The sequence below is a fragment of the Rattus rattus genome, chromosome 6 (genome assembly GCF_011064425.1).
Source record: "Rattus rattus isolate New Zealand chromosome 6, Rrattus_CSIRO_v1, whole genome shotgun sequence".
In the NCBI taxonomy this organism is placed as follows: Eukaryota; Metazoa; Chordata; class Mammalia; order Rodentia; family Muridae; genus Rattus; species Rattus rattus.
The window spans coordinates 12,011,292-12,023,463 of NC_046159.1; the positions used below are offsets into that span (position 1 = coordinate 12,011,292).

Below are 12,172 nucleotides of genomic sequence, written 5' to 3' on the forward strand. Positions count from 1 at the left end.
GGAATTTACATGTACTGCTCATACCCAGAGACTATCTGATGCTAACTATAGGACACAGTGAGTTGATTGATGATGGTGGGGACAGCCTCGCTAATGGTAGTGAGCAGTACTACAGTGGGGTGTGGTTGTTCAAAGACCTTCCCTCTGGTATCTTTAAAAAAAGAATGTACAGATTTTGTAGTGGCGATGAAACTGAGATCTTTTTCAATGCTTCTTCCTATGCATCTTGATATCATAAATTAGGTCTCCTGTATCCCTTGTCCCCTCAGAGAACTGGAAGAATATTTGGCCAGTGGCTTCTGTGCACAAATAACTGTGGAGCTCTTCCTCCTTCTCTCCCTTCCCCAACCCTCTTTGTCCTCTCCGTCTCTTTGTGTCTCTCTGTCTGTCTGTCTCCCCCCACACAACCACACACACACACACACACACACACACACACACAACCACACTCCACACAACCACTGCTCCATTCCATGAGATATATTTATTCCTTCCAAGCCTGCTTCATGTTGCCCCATTCCTGGTAGCTGTTTATTTTTTTTTTTTTTTTTTTTTTTTTTTTTTTGGTTCTTTTTTTTCTGAGCTGGGGAACGAACACAGGGCCTTGCGCTTCCTAGGCAAGCGCTCTACCACTGAGCTAAATCCCCAACCCCTGGTAGCTGTTTATTATTTTCTATCTGAACCACTATGTGTAAACACATAAGAACAATAAACCGTGTGTGTGTGTGTGTGTGTGTGTGTGTGTGTGTGTGTGTGTGTGTGTGTGTGTGTGATTTTGTTAGTTTCCTGGAAGACTACTTCTCTGATGGTTTTGGGATAAAATAATTTTGGATTCTTTGGCCTAAGAATTCAAGTTTATTTTCATAATTATTACCATTGTAGAATAACAAAAGCCAAGAAAAACATGCTTTAATACTTGATTATCCACGTGATTTTAGATATTAAAGAAAATAAAAGATTTAAAGAAGGTGTTCCCATTCTGTTCAGTGGAGAGAGATTTTCCAGGCTCAGAACCTGTATTTCTTAAACGATAGCTCATGATATCGAGACACCCGCTCTCCTTAGGGATATACTCTCTTTTCTTTTGGTTAAAGACTTTCCCTTTAAACTATGTGTACATGTGTGATTGTGAGAGTATGTACACACTAGTACATGTGCCTGAGGAGGGCACTGGATCTCCTGTGCTGGAGTTACAGGGGGTTGTGTGCTGTGCCCCAACCCTGTGGGTTCTGGGAATTGAACTTTTGTCCTCTGCAAGAGTAGCCTTAGCTTCTTAGCTGAGAGCTCAAAGTTCTGCCTTCCCATCTCTAAAAAAGCTATCACACGCTTCGGACTGTGGGGGTATTAGGGATGATTGCACACAGGGAGGCTTCTATGCAGTTAGATATTAGTTAGATAAATACGGAAGTGAGGGTGTTATGAAAGCAGAGGTCCCCAGATTCAGAGGCTGCTGCCTCGTCCTTCCCACATTTACCTTCTTGGAAACAAGGAGTTCTCCTGTGTGTGGGGACAGGGAGAAAAAATAAGATTCGAAGACAGAAAGCCAACAGACCAACCCCATGATGGCACAAACGACAAGAAACCTGGGACAGGAAAGCTCGCAAGAGAAGTGCAAGATACTGAACTGAGAAGACACAGTAGGCATCTGGGTACCATTCGCTGTCTCCATGCCTTTCCATGCACTCCGTCACAGCGCGTACCGAGGCTCGCACGGAATCCGGCAAGGAGAAAGGAATCCCTCAACGCATCGACCGTGTTGGTGTTTACTTTCTGCAAGCTGACTTTTTAAAGACCGGTGTGTTGGGTAAATAGTAAAAAAAAAAAAACGAAGTCACTTACCAAGGGTTAATATAAAATGCCAACAGATAGTCAGTCCACAGACATGAGGGCAGCAGGGTTAAGAAAGTAAAGACACTCCTACGCCTGTGAGCATTAATAAACAGATGCAAAGAGGAAAACGTGGTAAGGGTTAACGATTCAGCCGTGTACAGACATCAGCAGTAAACTACATGCCGGGGTTGACTCACGCCACCGTTATAGCATTCCCCTCCGTAGAGCTCTAACGGAAGGCTTAAAGGCTACGCTATTGATGAAATTGGCTTCTGTTCACACGAGTCCTCACTGTAATCAGGGACAACTTTCAACTCGTCTGGCACCAATCCCTCTGCCATCGGGACATCTCATCTTCCACTTTGCTGGCTGAGGCTCGGTGGCTGCCTGGCGTGTTCTTTTCAGCCGCCTGGCTCTTGCAACCTAACCTAATTTAAGGAGCCAGGTAGGGGAACGGCAGCTTGTATGAGTGGATAGAAGTGGTCAGGTCGCTTACGCGGTTTCCAGAGAGAACCAGGCTTCTGCACCACTTGATGTGACATCGAATAGGACTTCCAATTTAAACCTTAACCAGTTTCTAAAGCTGTTTCTTAAAGCACCAACTCGGGGGTTGGGGATTTAGCTCAGTGGTAGAGCGCTTGCCTAGCAAGCGCAAGGCCCTGGGTTCGGTCCTCAGCTCAAAAAAACAAAACAAAACAAAACAAAACAAAAAAACAAAAACAAAAACAAAAAAACCCACCAACTCAATATGATACCGGGTATCGTTCATTCAGAATCAACCGATCATGAGAATGTGTAAGACCTTGATGCTGACAGTTTTAGAAACACTAAATGGGTTTACCGTTGGTCCGTACCGGAATGAGAGTAAAGCATTAAGCAATCTTATTTTAATTCTTATTGATGTTAAATGTCTGATTGGAATCCATTGTCATGTATTCAGACAGCACTCGAGTCAGAGGAGCCATTCCCGTGGATTGAAAAATACCCTTGGTGCACCTGTAGTTGGTGTTAAAACTAGAAGGAAACTGTCATCTTGCCGCTTCTGTCAGAACAATTCCCCACTGAGGTGCTGCATCTCACTCCCTCAGAATACGCTGTTGCCAGTGAAACTAAGCTTGCTACAGGCTGCAGGAGGACTTTCTTGATTTCATAGAAGTGGCCTGAAAGGAAACAGTTTCGCTTCCCCAGATTGGTCCATAAGTCTTACAGGTTGTGACTGGCCATGAAATGTATTAACACAGAGCTTTCTAGGGTCACACATATAAATTGGGGCAGTTTCTAGACGAGCCTCCTGCCACTGGTTTGGGGACCCATTCTTTTGAAGGGAAGAAGCAGGAGTAGCACGTGAGTCTTTCATTCTTGAGAAGAATCCTCACATATCTGTACAAACCTTCTCATGTTTCTAAAACTGTCAGCATCAAGGTCTTACACATTCTCTTTCTTCATACCGGGATTGATCATATTTTAATAGGAAAACTCTATTCATGTTCAAATTTTAAAGTGACCCAAGGTGCAGCCATAACAAACAGAATCTTGTTTCAACTCTGTTCTCAACGAGAGCGGTCATCCTTGACAGGATGGTTACAGGTTTTGAATAAAGTTCTTCACCTTGTTGAGTCTGTAGGATAAAATTTTTGGTCTCTCACATCTGTTTCTCTAACATTGGCAACTTTGGGGAAAGTGGGCTCGTTTATAAACCCCTGGTTGGTTGCCTGCAAACTATGGGATGCAAGGGACGCTGGTTCCTTCAGTAGAGTAAGTTAGCTAATTGGTGGTTCTCTTGGGTATTCTGAACCGCACGCTGAACTGAACAGGATTGATGTTTATTACACGCTGTAGTCCAGTACAATAGCACTGTCATCTCTAGACATTTTCTAATTCCTTAAACATCTCTTTCTTCCGGGTCCTTCCTTCCCAGTTGTAAATGACAAAGGCATCGTACAATTTTCAATTTTGTCTCTGTCTTTGATACAAGAGGTGAGACCTTTGGGCTGCCTACTTTTACTTAATATTTGAATGGAAGTGTTGGCTCCCATTGACAGGCGCTCGGCTACGTTATGTTACTCATTCAAGTCACCCTTGGGCCTGTGGCTGCCACTCGTCTGTTGTGACTGTTGTACTGGAGCCTGAAGCACAGCTTTGGGCTCTATGCGTGACTTTACTGTCCCCTTCCCTCTACTTCAGAATCCCATTCGGTTTATAGGAATGATTCTGGCCCACATTGACCACCCACTGAAATAAAGAAAGGACAACCAGGAAAAAAAATTGCCTAGGCCGTAAAGATAATAAAATCGAACCTGAAGCAAGTACAGGCCAGCTGACACGTGTCCCGGTATACTACTCACCAACTGTAGGGGAGTTTCCCTTCCCTCTCCAAGGATGCAAAATTGACAAATGTGCCAGCCCCACACTCCCTGTTGGAAAGAGACAAAATCAAGGTGATTACCTGACCGAGCTCTTTACTTGACATGAAGGGCAGGAGAGCCCTTGATCCAGCTATCAGAATAGCATTAAGAAGAGATGGGCGGGGTGGGTAAGGTAAGTTTTACATGATTCTGTTTTGCATACAATGTCAAAAACAAAGAGAAAACACAAAGAAACAGCCCCCTGAAATGTATTGAATTGAACTCTTGGAGCCCAAACAGAATCAGCCCATGACCTTTGCCAAAAGGTGTTCAGAACCCTAACATACATTTCTCACCCATAGTTGATCCTAATGTACATTGCACCTTCATAGCTGACCCCTATACCTCTTTCCTTCCGTGACTGACTCCAACATACATCTACATTGTTGACCCTAACATGCTTCTCCACGTCCATGGTTGACCCTCTGCCTTTGCTCGCGTGCATGGCTGTTCACCGCATGCTTCCCCAGAGTTGGACATTACACCATACTACTCCCATATTGCCTACTAAATGCAGCTTACAGTCACTGCTTCCCAGAACATGGACTCCCCCTGGTTTCTGAGCCACAAAACTTTAGTTTTCATTTTTCTTCACTGGCTAGCTCTCACCAGTGTCTTTCTGTTGCCTTTTGTGGTGATTTGAATGGGAATGCCCCCCTAGACTCACATCTTCCAATGTTTGGCCCACAGGGAGTGGCATTATTAGGGGACATTTCCTTGTTGGAGGAAGTGTGTCATTGTGGGGATGGGCTTGGAAGTCTCCTATGTTTAAGCTACACCCAGTAGGGGCACACAGTCTCCTTCAGCTGCCTATGGATCAAATTGTAGAACTGTCAGCTCCTTCTCTAGCATCATGTCTAGCTGCATGCCACCATGCTTTCTGCCATGACGATAATGGACGGAACCTCTGAAACTGTAAGCCAGCCACAAGGAAATGTTTTCCTTTGTAAGAGTTGCCGTGATCACGGTGTCTTTTCACAGCAATAAAAACCTAACTGAGACACCTTTTTTTTTCTTTCTCAGGAAATAGCCAACTGTCCAACTCTCTATGTTTGAAGGGGATTTCTCAGATGCAGTGGTTACCAAATGAGCAGCAATGTCTTCAGAAAACTGATAGATTATTCTGCAATGTGTAGAGAGTAGTTGAGAATGTGTCTAAGGAAAAGGACTGGAGGTTTGTCCTTGTTAGGCCCTGTACTCATCACCATCATCTCCATCATCACCACCACCACCACCATCTTCCTCATCATCATCACACATACACACACACAGTCACACAACCACACACATGTACACACGAACAAACAGCAGTGCTTTTCTTACCTGGCCATCTGCAGGTGCTTCTTTCTCAGAATGACAAGGGTCACTAACAGCAGTCCAATTAAAAGTATGCTGAGGATGGCCAGCACCGAGATCACCACCACATTAGGGTTCACCTCTGTAACTAGAGAGAGAAGCCACAAGTTGCTATAGATTACAGGACATGAAAAGTGACAGAGCCATCCATAGCCTTTCCCCTATCCCTACCCCTAGGAATGTGGAGCTTGTGGTGAAGATGGTAATGACCACACCCACATTTGTCTAAGGGAAACATCACCTTGTCTTCTTGGGGAGCTCTGGGGGCTGACGGGTGGTCCTTAGGCATCTGGAGAAACTGAGTCTCTCTCCTAGACTTGTAGCATGCAGGACACTCTTATAAGGAAAAGCTGCAAGTCCGAGAAGTATTGATGCTGTGGCTTGCAACTATTTGAAAACTAAGGCGGAGGAAGTCATCACCATGCATTGCCATTGTTTAACATGTTCAAATGCTTCGAAGGTGTGGACTTTAAAGTCAGGAAGCACAGCTGGATCATTTGGCCCTGGCAGATAAGGCATAGGAGCAAGGCATCAGCCAGCTGCCATCTGTGGCAGCATTTTACGCTTTACCAGAGGTAGGCATTCTGACGGGCTGCAGCCATATGCTCAGAGGCTTCCCGTCTGCACGGATGCAAAGATTAAGTCTATCAATAAGTTGGAGAGTCCTTAAGAGTGGGGTTGCTCTTGTGTACTTTCTCTGATGGATGGTCTACTTATCACATATGAACAGGAAAACGGAAGCAAGGAAATAGGCTTATAAAATGCCTTTATAAAAGTCTTCAAGGAGAGACAGGGGAGATGCTTGAGGTAGGAGGATTCCAATCTTTGGGGGAGTTTGGACTGTATGGTGAGTTCGAAGTCGGCCTGAGCTACATGCTAACCCATCTCAAAAACACACAGAGGCAATCCCTAACGCCTTGAATACTTGCTACCTGCCACCTCTTCTCGGGTTAGTGGCTGAGTGCTGGGTGGAAAGAAGAGGAAGGAGGCTGTCAACTCCATTGGGATCCATTTTTACCTCCCAAGCTTATTGGTTTACGCTTGTAAGTAAACTGGACAAAAAAAAATGTCACCTGTTGCTCTTGGTTCCCTGGGAATGGACAAGAAGTCACGGACATTAAAGTGCACTTTAAGAAGTGTCACAGAGGCCATGCACAGTAGCACATAAAACTGTAACTCCAGCTTTTGAAGGAGGGAATGAGGCAGGAGGATTCCTACAAGTTCCAGGCTGGCCAGGACTACGTAGTTGAGCATGTCTCAACTTTACTCTTCGTCAGAAACCAAACCAAACCAATCCAAGCCAGAGAAGAACGCTCAAGGACCCTGGAGGAAAGTGTGCTGAGACGTAAGATGAAGGAGTGTTAAAACATCACCCACGTGCACTTCTGTCTCTTTTAACAAAGAAAAAGTAAATGGAAGGGCTAAAAACAAAACAAAGCGAAGCTGGCCCTACTTATCCGTCCTTTGAGCAGATAAACGATCTGCTAGTTTGCAGATACAAAAGCAAATCCATTAAAGGGACAGAATGCTCCTGAGAGTGGCTGTCTACATGGGGTCTTCACAGATGGTCTGGAGTTCCTGCTGAGAACAATGCACATTCTACACCTCGGGTAAAGAACAAGGAGGTGGACCCTGTTCCAGACCCCACATTAGTCACCGATTTTCCCACTAGCACAGCTGAAGTGGCAGCTTTCTTGCTTTGATTCTAAGTAGGAATGGTAGCTACTATTTGACCAGGTCCAGCCAAGGTTCTATACAGAGGAGAGTGAGTTGGGCAGGTCTGTATCTACCCCCTGTTAAGGAGTCTAAGGATGGTGACCTTGGTGATTTCTCTTGGTGTATGCCCTTTTGGGCTGGTGTATGCCTTTAAGGCTTTCTGTATTTTTAAGTTTTAGTTTCTAAAGAACATAAGATGAAGCCGGAGACCCGGTGCAGCCGTGGAAAGCACCAGCTGATTTTGCAGAGAGCGTGAATTGGGTTCTCAGAACCCACGTGATGCTCAGTGCGATCTCTCTCTCCAGTCCCTGGGGGGTTCTGATACTCTCTTCCGACCTTTGGTGGCAGCAGACACGAACACGGTGCACAGACATCCAGGCAGGCCAGACTATCATGTTCATTAACATGAACATAGGAAGAAATCAAATAACTCAAATCTAAAGTTCATATACCATTATCCTATATTTACATATGTTTAAAAAAAAAAGACTTGACAACAATCCGAATCTTTTTTCTAAGTCCCATGTTCTAGCCGAGCGCACTTTGAGTCAAGGACTCCCTGACTGGAAGCTCGGGGTGTTTTCAAAGGTAGGCTGTTTCCATCAACAAGGCAGGCTGTGTTTATTTAGAAGGAAACACTAAAAAAATAATGTAGAAACCTCCAAAGACCGGGTGGCCTTCATCTGTGTCCTTACCCATTGTGGAGACAGCTATGAACGTAGGGACACTGGGACTGTCGTGACTGAAGCTGGTGACACTGCAGTTGTAGGCAGTGGCTGGGAGGAGGCTGGAGATGGTCACCACGTGGGAGGAAACAGCTACCGGTTCCTGGAGGCGAAGATACAGACAAAACACACTTCACATCGTCGTCTTCCGTTTGTGAGAGCATTCTTCATATTAAGGAGGTTATATGCAGAGTAAAAAATGGTTAAAAGATAGAAAAGGTTAATAGTGAAAAAATCTTTCCCCCTTTCTCTACTCCCTTCCACGCCACTCTGTTCCGTGGAAGCAGCCATCACTACTGGGTGGTTTTCTCCTATTTTATGTTGGTATAAACTTGATGTCGCGGTTGGCCTCCCAGCTGACGGTCATGAAGGGTGATGCAGTTTGCACACCACTCTGCTTATTTGTACTCGCATCATCTTTTGTCATCTCTGTCATTTTTGTCACACGAAGCAGTTTTATGCTTTTTTTAAATGAAAAAATTAAAACTGTGTGAATGCTTAAAACTGAATGCTTGCCGGCCTGCAAGCATGGGTATCACATGAATTCAGTGCCTGCAGAGACCAGAAGAGGGTACCATATCCTCTGGAACTGGAGTTGCTATCAGTCATCAATAACCATGTAGGGTCTGGGGAACGAACGTCAGTTCTCTACAAGAGCAGCAGGCATTGTGAACCCCTGTCAGGAGCCATAACAGGATAAGCTAATAAATAGCAGGTGATCATCCTGCGATGGCCAGCCTTGGATTATTATATAATTTGCAGCCAGTTTGCCCTTATTAAGTAAGGCTGTAAGGGATTCAGTTTAGGAAAGATTCCTGCTATTGAAATGCTTTTCCTGCTATTATTAAACACATATAACAATCATTGAGAAGTAGCACACCCCTTTGGAGTGGATCTCTATAGATCTACGAAGATGTACTGTCTTATAGTGATGCTATATAGACAAATAGATGACTTCTTAAGTCTTAATGATGATCCTATAAGAATTCCTAAAATTATATCAGTGATTATTAAGCTCTTTTATAGTAGGGCTGCTATTAAGTCTTTTTCTGATAGTACAAAACTTCAGTGAGAGCTCTGCCAGTTTCCTAGGTGTCACCATTTAATTGCTCTTAGATGGTAACCAGACTTTCTCTGACTCAGAGCCCATTCCAAGAGGCTGTAAAACAATTAACCAAAGGTCATAAAAAGGGAACTAATGATTTATTATAGGTGCTAGGACAGAGGATAAAATATTGACTAGGTTTATCTATACAAAACTTTACTAATAACTTAGTTTTAAACCTTCAGTGAACCGGTGGAGCTGTGACAGGTGATGGATGTTTAGCCAGATAATGACTCCTAATGGTATGGATGCAAACATTCTCTGTTGTAAACTTCTATTTCAATTTATGATTTGTTTTTTTTGTGTGTGAACTTGTGACTAACTTTGTAACATGTGATCATGTGTTCTGAAAGATGTTTAAGTGCTGAGGACAAAGAGAAGAGTATGCCTTTTCAATACTGAAAACTATTGGAAATTAATCCTCCGCAGACCAGCTTACCTGTCCACCTCTGTTGTGTGTTAGTGACTGTTTTCCTGCTTTCTTTCTGATGAGGCATATTTGTCTGTAGGCTTTTCCGATGAAAATTGTGTCTAATGCTTTTATTTTGCATTTCTTATCATGAGGGAAGTTTCTCACAAACCAAAGGACCTTTTGTTCTTATTTTCCTACGTGTTTGTGTAGGGGTGTTGGTCTTCATCTTGTTTACTTCAAGTGGTTCTTTATATATTAAGAATCCTACTTTTTTAGGAGAACTGAACTGAAGAGAACTGAGCTGAGAGGAAACTGAGCTGAGAGAGGAACTGAGCTGAGGAGAAGTTTTTAGACAGAACACCTTTCAGACAGAAATGAACTCAAGAAGAACTCAGAAGTACAGGCATAGCATTGGGAGAAAAGACATCGAGAGTAAGAGCATTATTGGGACATCAGAGCAGGAGGAGAAAGCAAGATCAAAAGGAAAAATGCAGACTGGAAGAGCTTAGAGACTATAGGCAACATAAAATACTAAGAGAGCAATGCACAGAATGCAGAGGGAAAGAGGAAAGAAGAAAAAGCTGCAGAGAGCAGAAGGAGCAGGCAGGTTTCTCCTCACCATAGGGCAGAACAGGTCATTCCTTAATAACAAGGCAGACTTAGTCTTATTAAAAGGAATAAGCTCTTTTCTTACAAACTTGGGTTAAATTCATTTAGCATTAGAAGGGTAGAGACTTTTTCTTTCTCTATGCAATAAAGATTGGAGTTCATTTTTCCTCCAGAATGAGGGAGTTCTTTCTGCACCGGTGCTCGGTCTTTGCCCCAATATATATGTAAGTATGGATGTGTGTGTGTAAGTATGTAATTGTGAGAATATGTGTATGTGGAAGAACATAATTGTTAGAATGCATGTAAGCTGAGCCAACTGGGTTGAGTGGAGATGAATAAATGTGCATTCATGAATCTGTATATGAATTTGTAGGTTATGCATATTTGCTTGTGTAAAAGTTTTTCCTTCTGCAAGCACTATTCACTTCTCTTGGTTCAATAGAAGTTTATTACTCCAAACTTCCCCCTAACCTGATAAACAAGAGGCAAAGGAACAAAAGGGAAAAGGCTCTAGCAATTAATCCTTTATCTGTTGCTGTTTTAGATTGAGGTGCTAAGTGCCAGAGACTGCAGTTTCTGGCCTCAGAGGAACACAGAAGGCAGATCAGCTATGGTCCCATAGTAACTTAGACATAGATAAGTAAATCAGCTACAGTAGCACAGTAACTTAGACTTAGATAAGTTAACTTTTTATTGCTATACAGCAACCCTAAATATCTCATAAGACAAGTCTTTTTTGTTGTTGTTTGTTTTTTTCAGAGCTGAGGACCAAACCCAGGGCCTTGCGCTTGCTAGGCAAGTGCTCTACCACTGAGCTAAATCCCCAACCCCATAAGACAAGTCTTACCCTCTGCCAACACTCTTCCCCCTCTGCTGCCTCAAGAAGAACCAACAAGAAAGAAGTCCCCTGCCAGGGCTGGCCCCTGGTAAACCCCAAAGCTATCTTTCCAGCTCCCATTTTACCCTTCTAAAGGAGGGCTCACAAGACCAATAAAAGCTCATACTTTATCTCACCAGCCTGCTCCTGGTGCAGGTTTAAGTGGTCTGTCGATTTCTTTGTGTGCTGCTGTAAAACAATGCTAAGTAAAACATCATCTCACAAACATAGAAGCTCTTGTACATGTACAGACACTGTGTGTGTGTGTGTGTGTGTGTGTGTGTGCGTGTGTGTGTGTGGGCTCGGATGCACAGGAGCGTGTAATGGTTAATAGGATCACCAGCTTGGCAGGACCTGGAATCATCTATAAGATGAGGGTTATTTTTAGATTAGGTTAGCCTCTGGGCATGCCTATGAGAGAGTATGGTGATTAGGTTAATGGATATATGAAGACCCACCCCAAAGGAGGTTCTCTGAGCTTGGGTCCTGGACAACATAAACAGAAGGAAGTTATCTGAACAAAGACATCATAATTCTCTGCTTCTGGGTTGTTGACTCAATGTGGGCAGCTTCCTCCAGCTCCTCTGCCAGGACTTCCCCACCATGAAGGATTATGCACTGAAACCATGAATTGGAAAAGATTCCTCCTGGAAGCTGCTCTGGTTGGGGTATTTTATCCCAGCAACAGGAAAAACTAAAACCCTATGTATGGACACACAGATACAGACAGACAGACACACAGAGTATGTGAAAGCAGGAAAAGCTAAAACACTATGTGTGGACACACAGATACAGTCAGACAGACATGCACACACATACATACACTGTATATGAAGGTATATAAATATGGATACTCATACATGCCCAGCAGTTGAATTATTGTCACCAAGTATGCCTTTTTAATACTGAAAACTATTGGAAATTAATCCTCCGCAGACCAGCTTACCTGTCCACTTCCTGTTGTGTGTTAATGACTGTTTTCCTGCTTTCTTTCTGAGGCTTTTCCAATGAAAATCGTGTCCAGTGCTTTTATTTTGCATTTCTTTTATTTTTATTAACTTGAGTATTTCTTATATACATTTCGAGTGTTATTCCCTTTCCCGGTTTCTGGGCAAACATCCCCCTCCCTATTTTGCA

At 43.5% G+C, this 12,172-nt stretch overlaps 1 protein-coding gene across 1 annotated transcript in view; it reads right to left on the minus strand.

Moving 5' to 3' along the window:
* Ptpro (protein tyrosine phosphatase receptor type O) overlaps window positions 1-12,172 on the minus strand; it is a 205,928-nt gene that overhangs the window by 37,904 nt on the left and 155,852 nt on the right. The window contains exons 14-17 of the mRNA XM_032905510.1: window positions 8,003-8,135; window positions 5,559-5,679; window positions 4,176-4,244; window positions 1,840-1,923 (exon numbers count right to left, since the gene is read on the minus strand). Of these exons, the coding sequence (XP_032761401.1) occupies window positions 1,840-1,923; window positions 4,176-4,244; window positions 5,559-5,679; window positions 8,003-8,135 (407 nt within the window). The remainder of the gene's footprint in view (window positions 1-1,839; window positions 1,924-4,175; window positions 4,245-5,558; window positions 5,680-8,002; window positions 8,136-12,172) is intronic.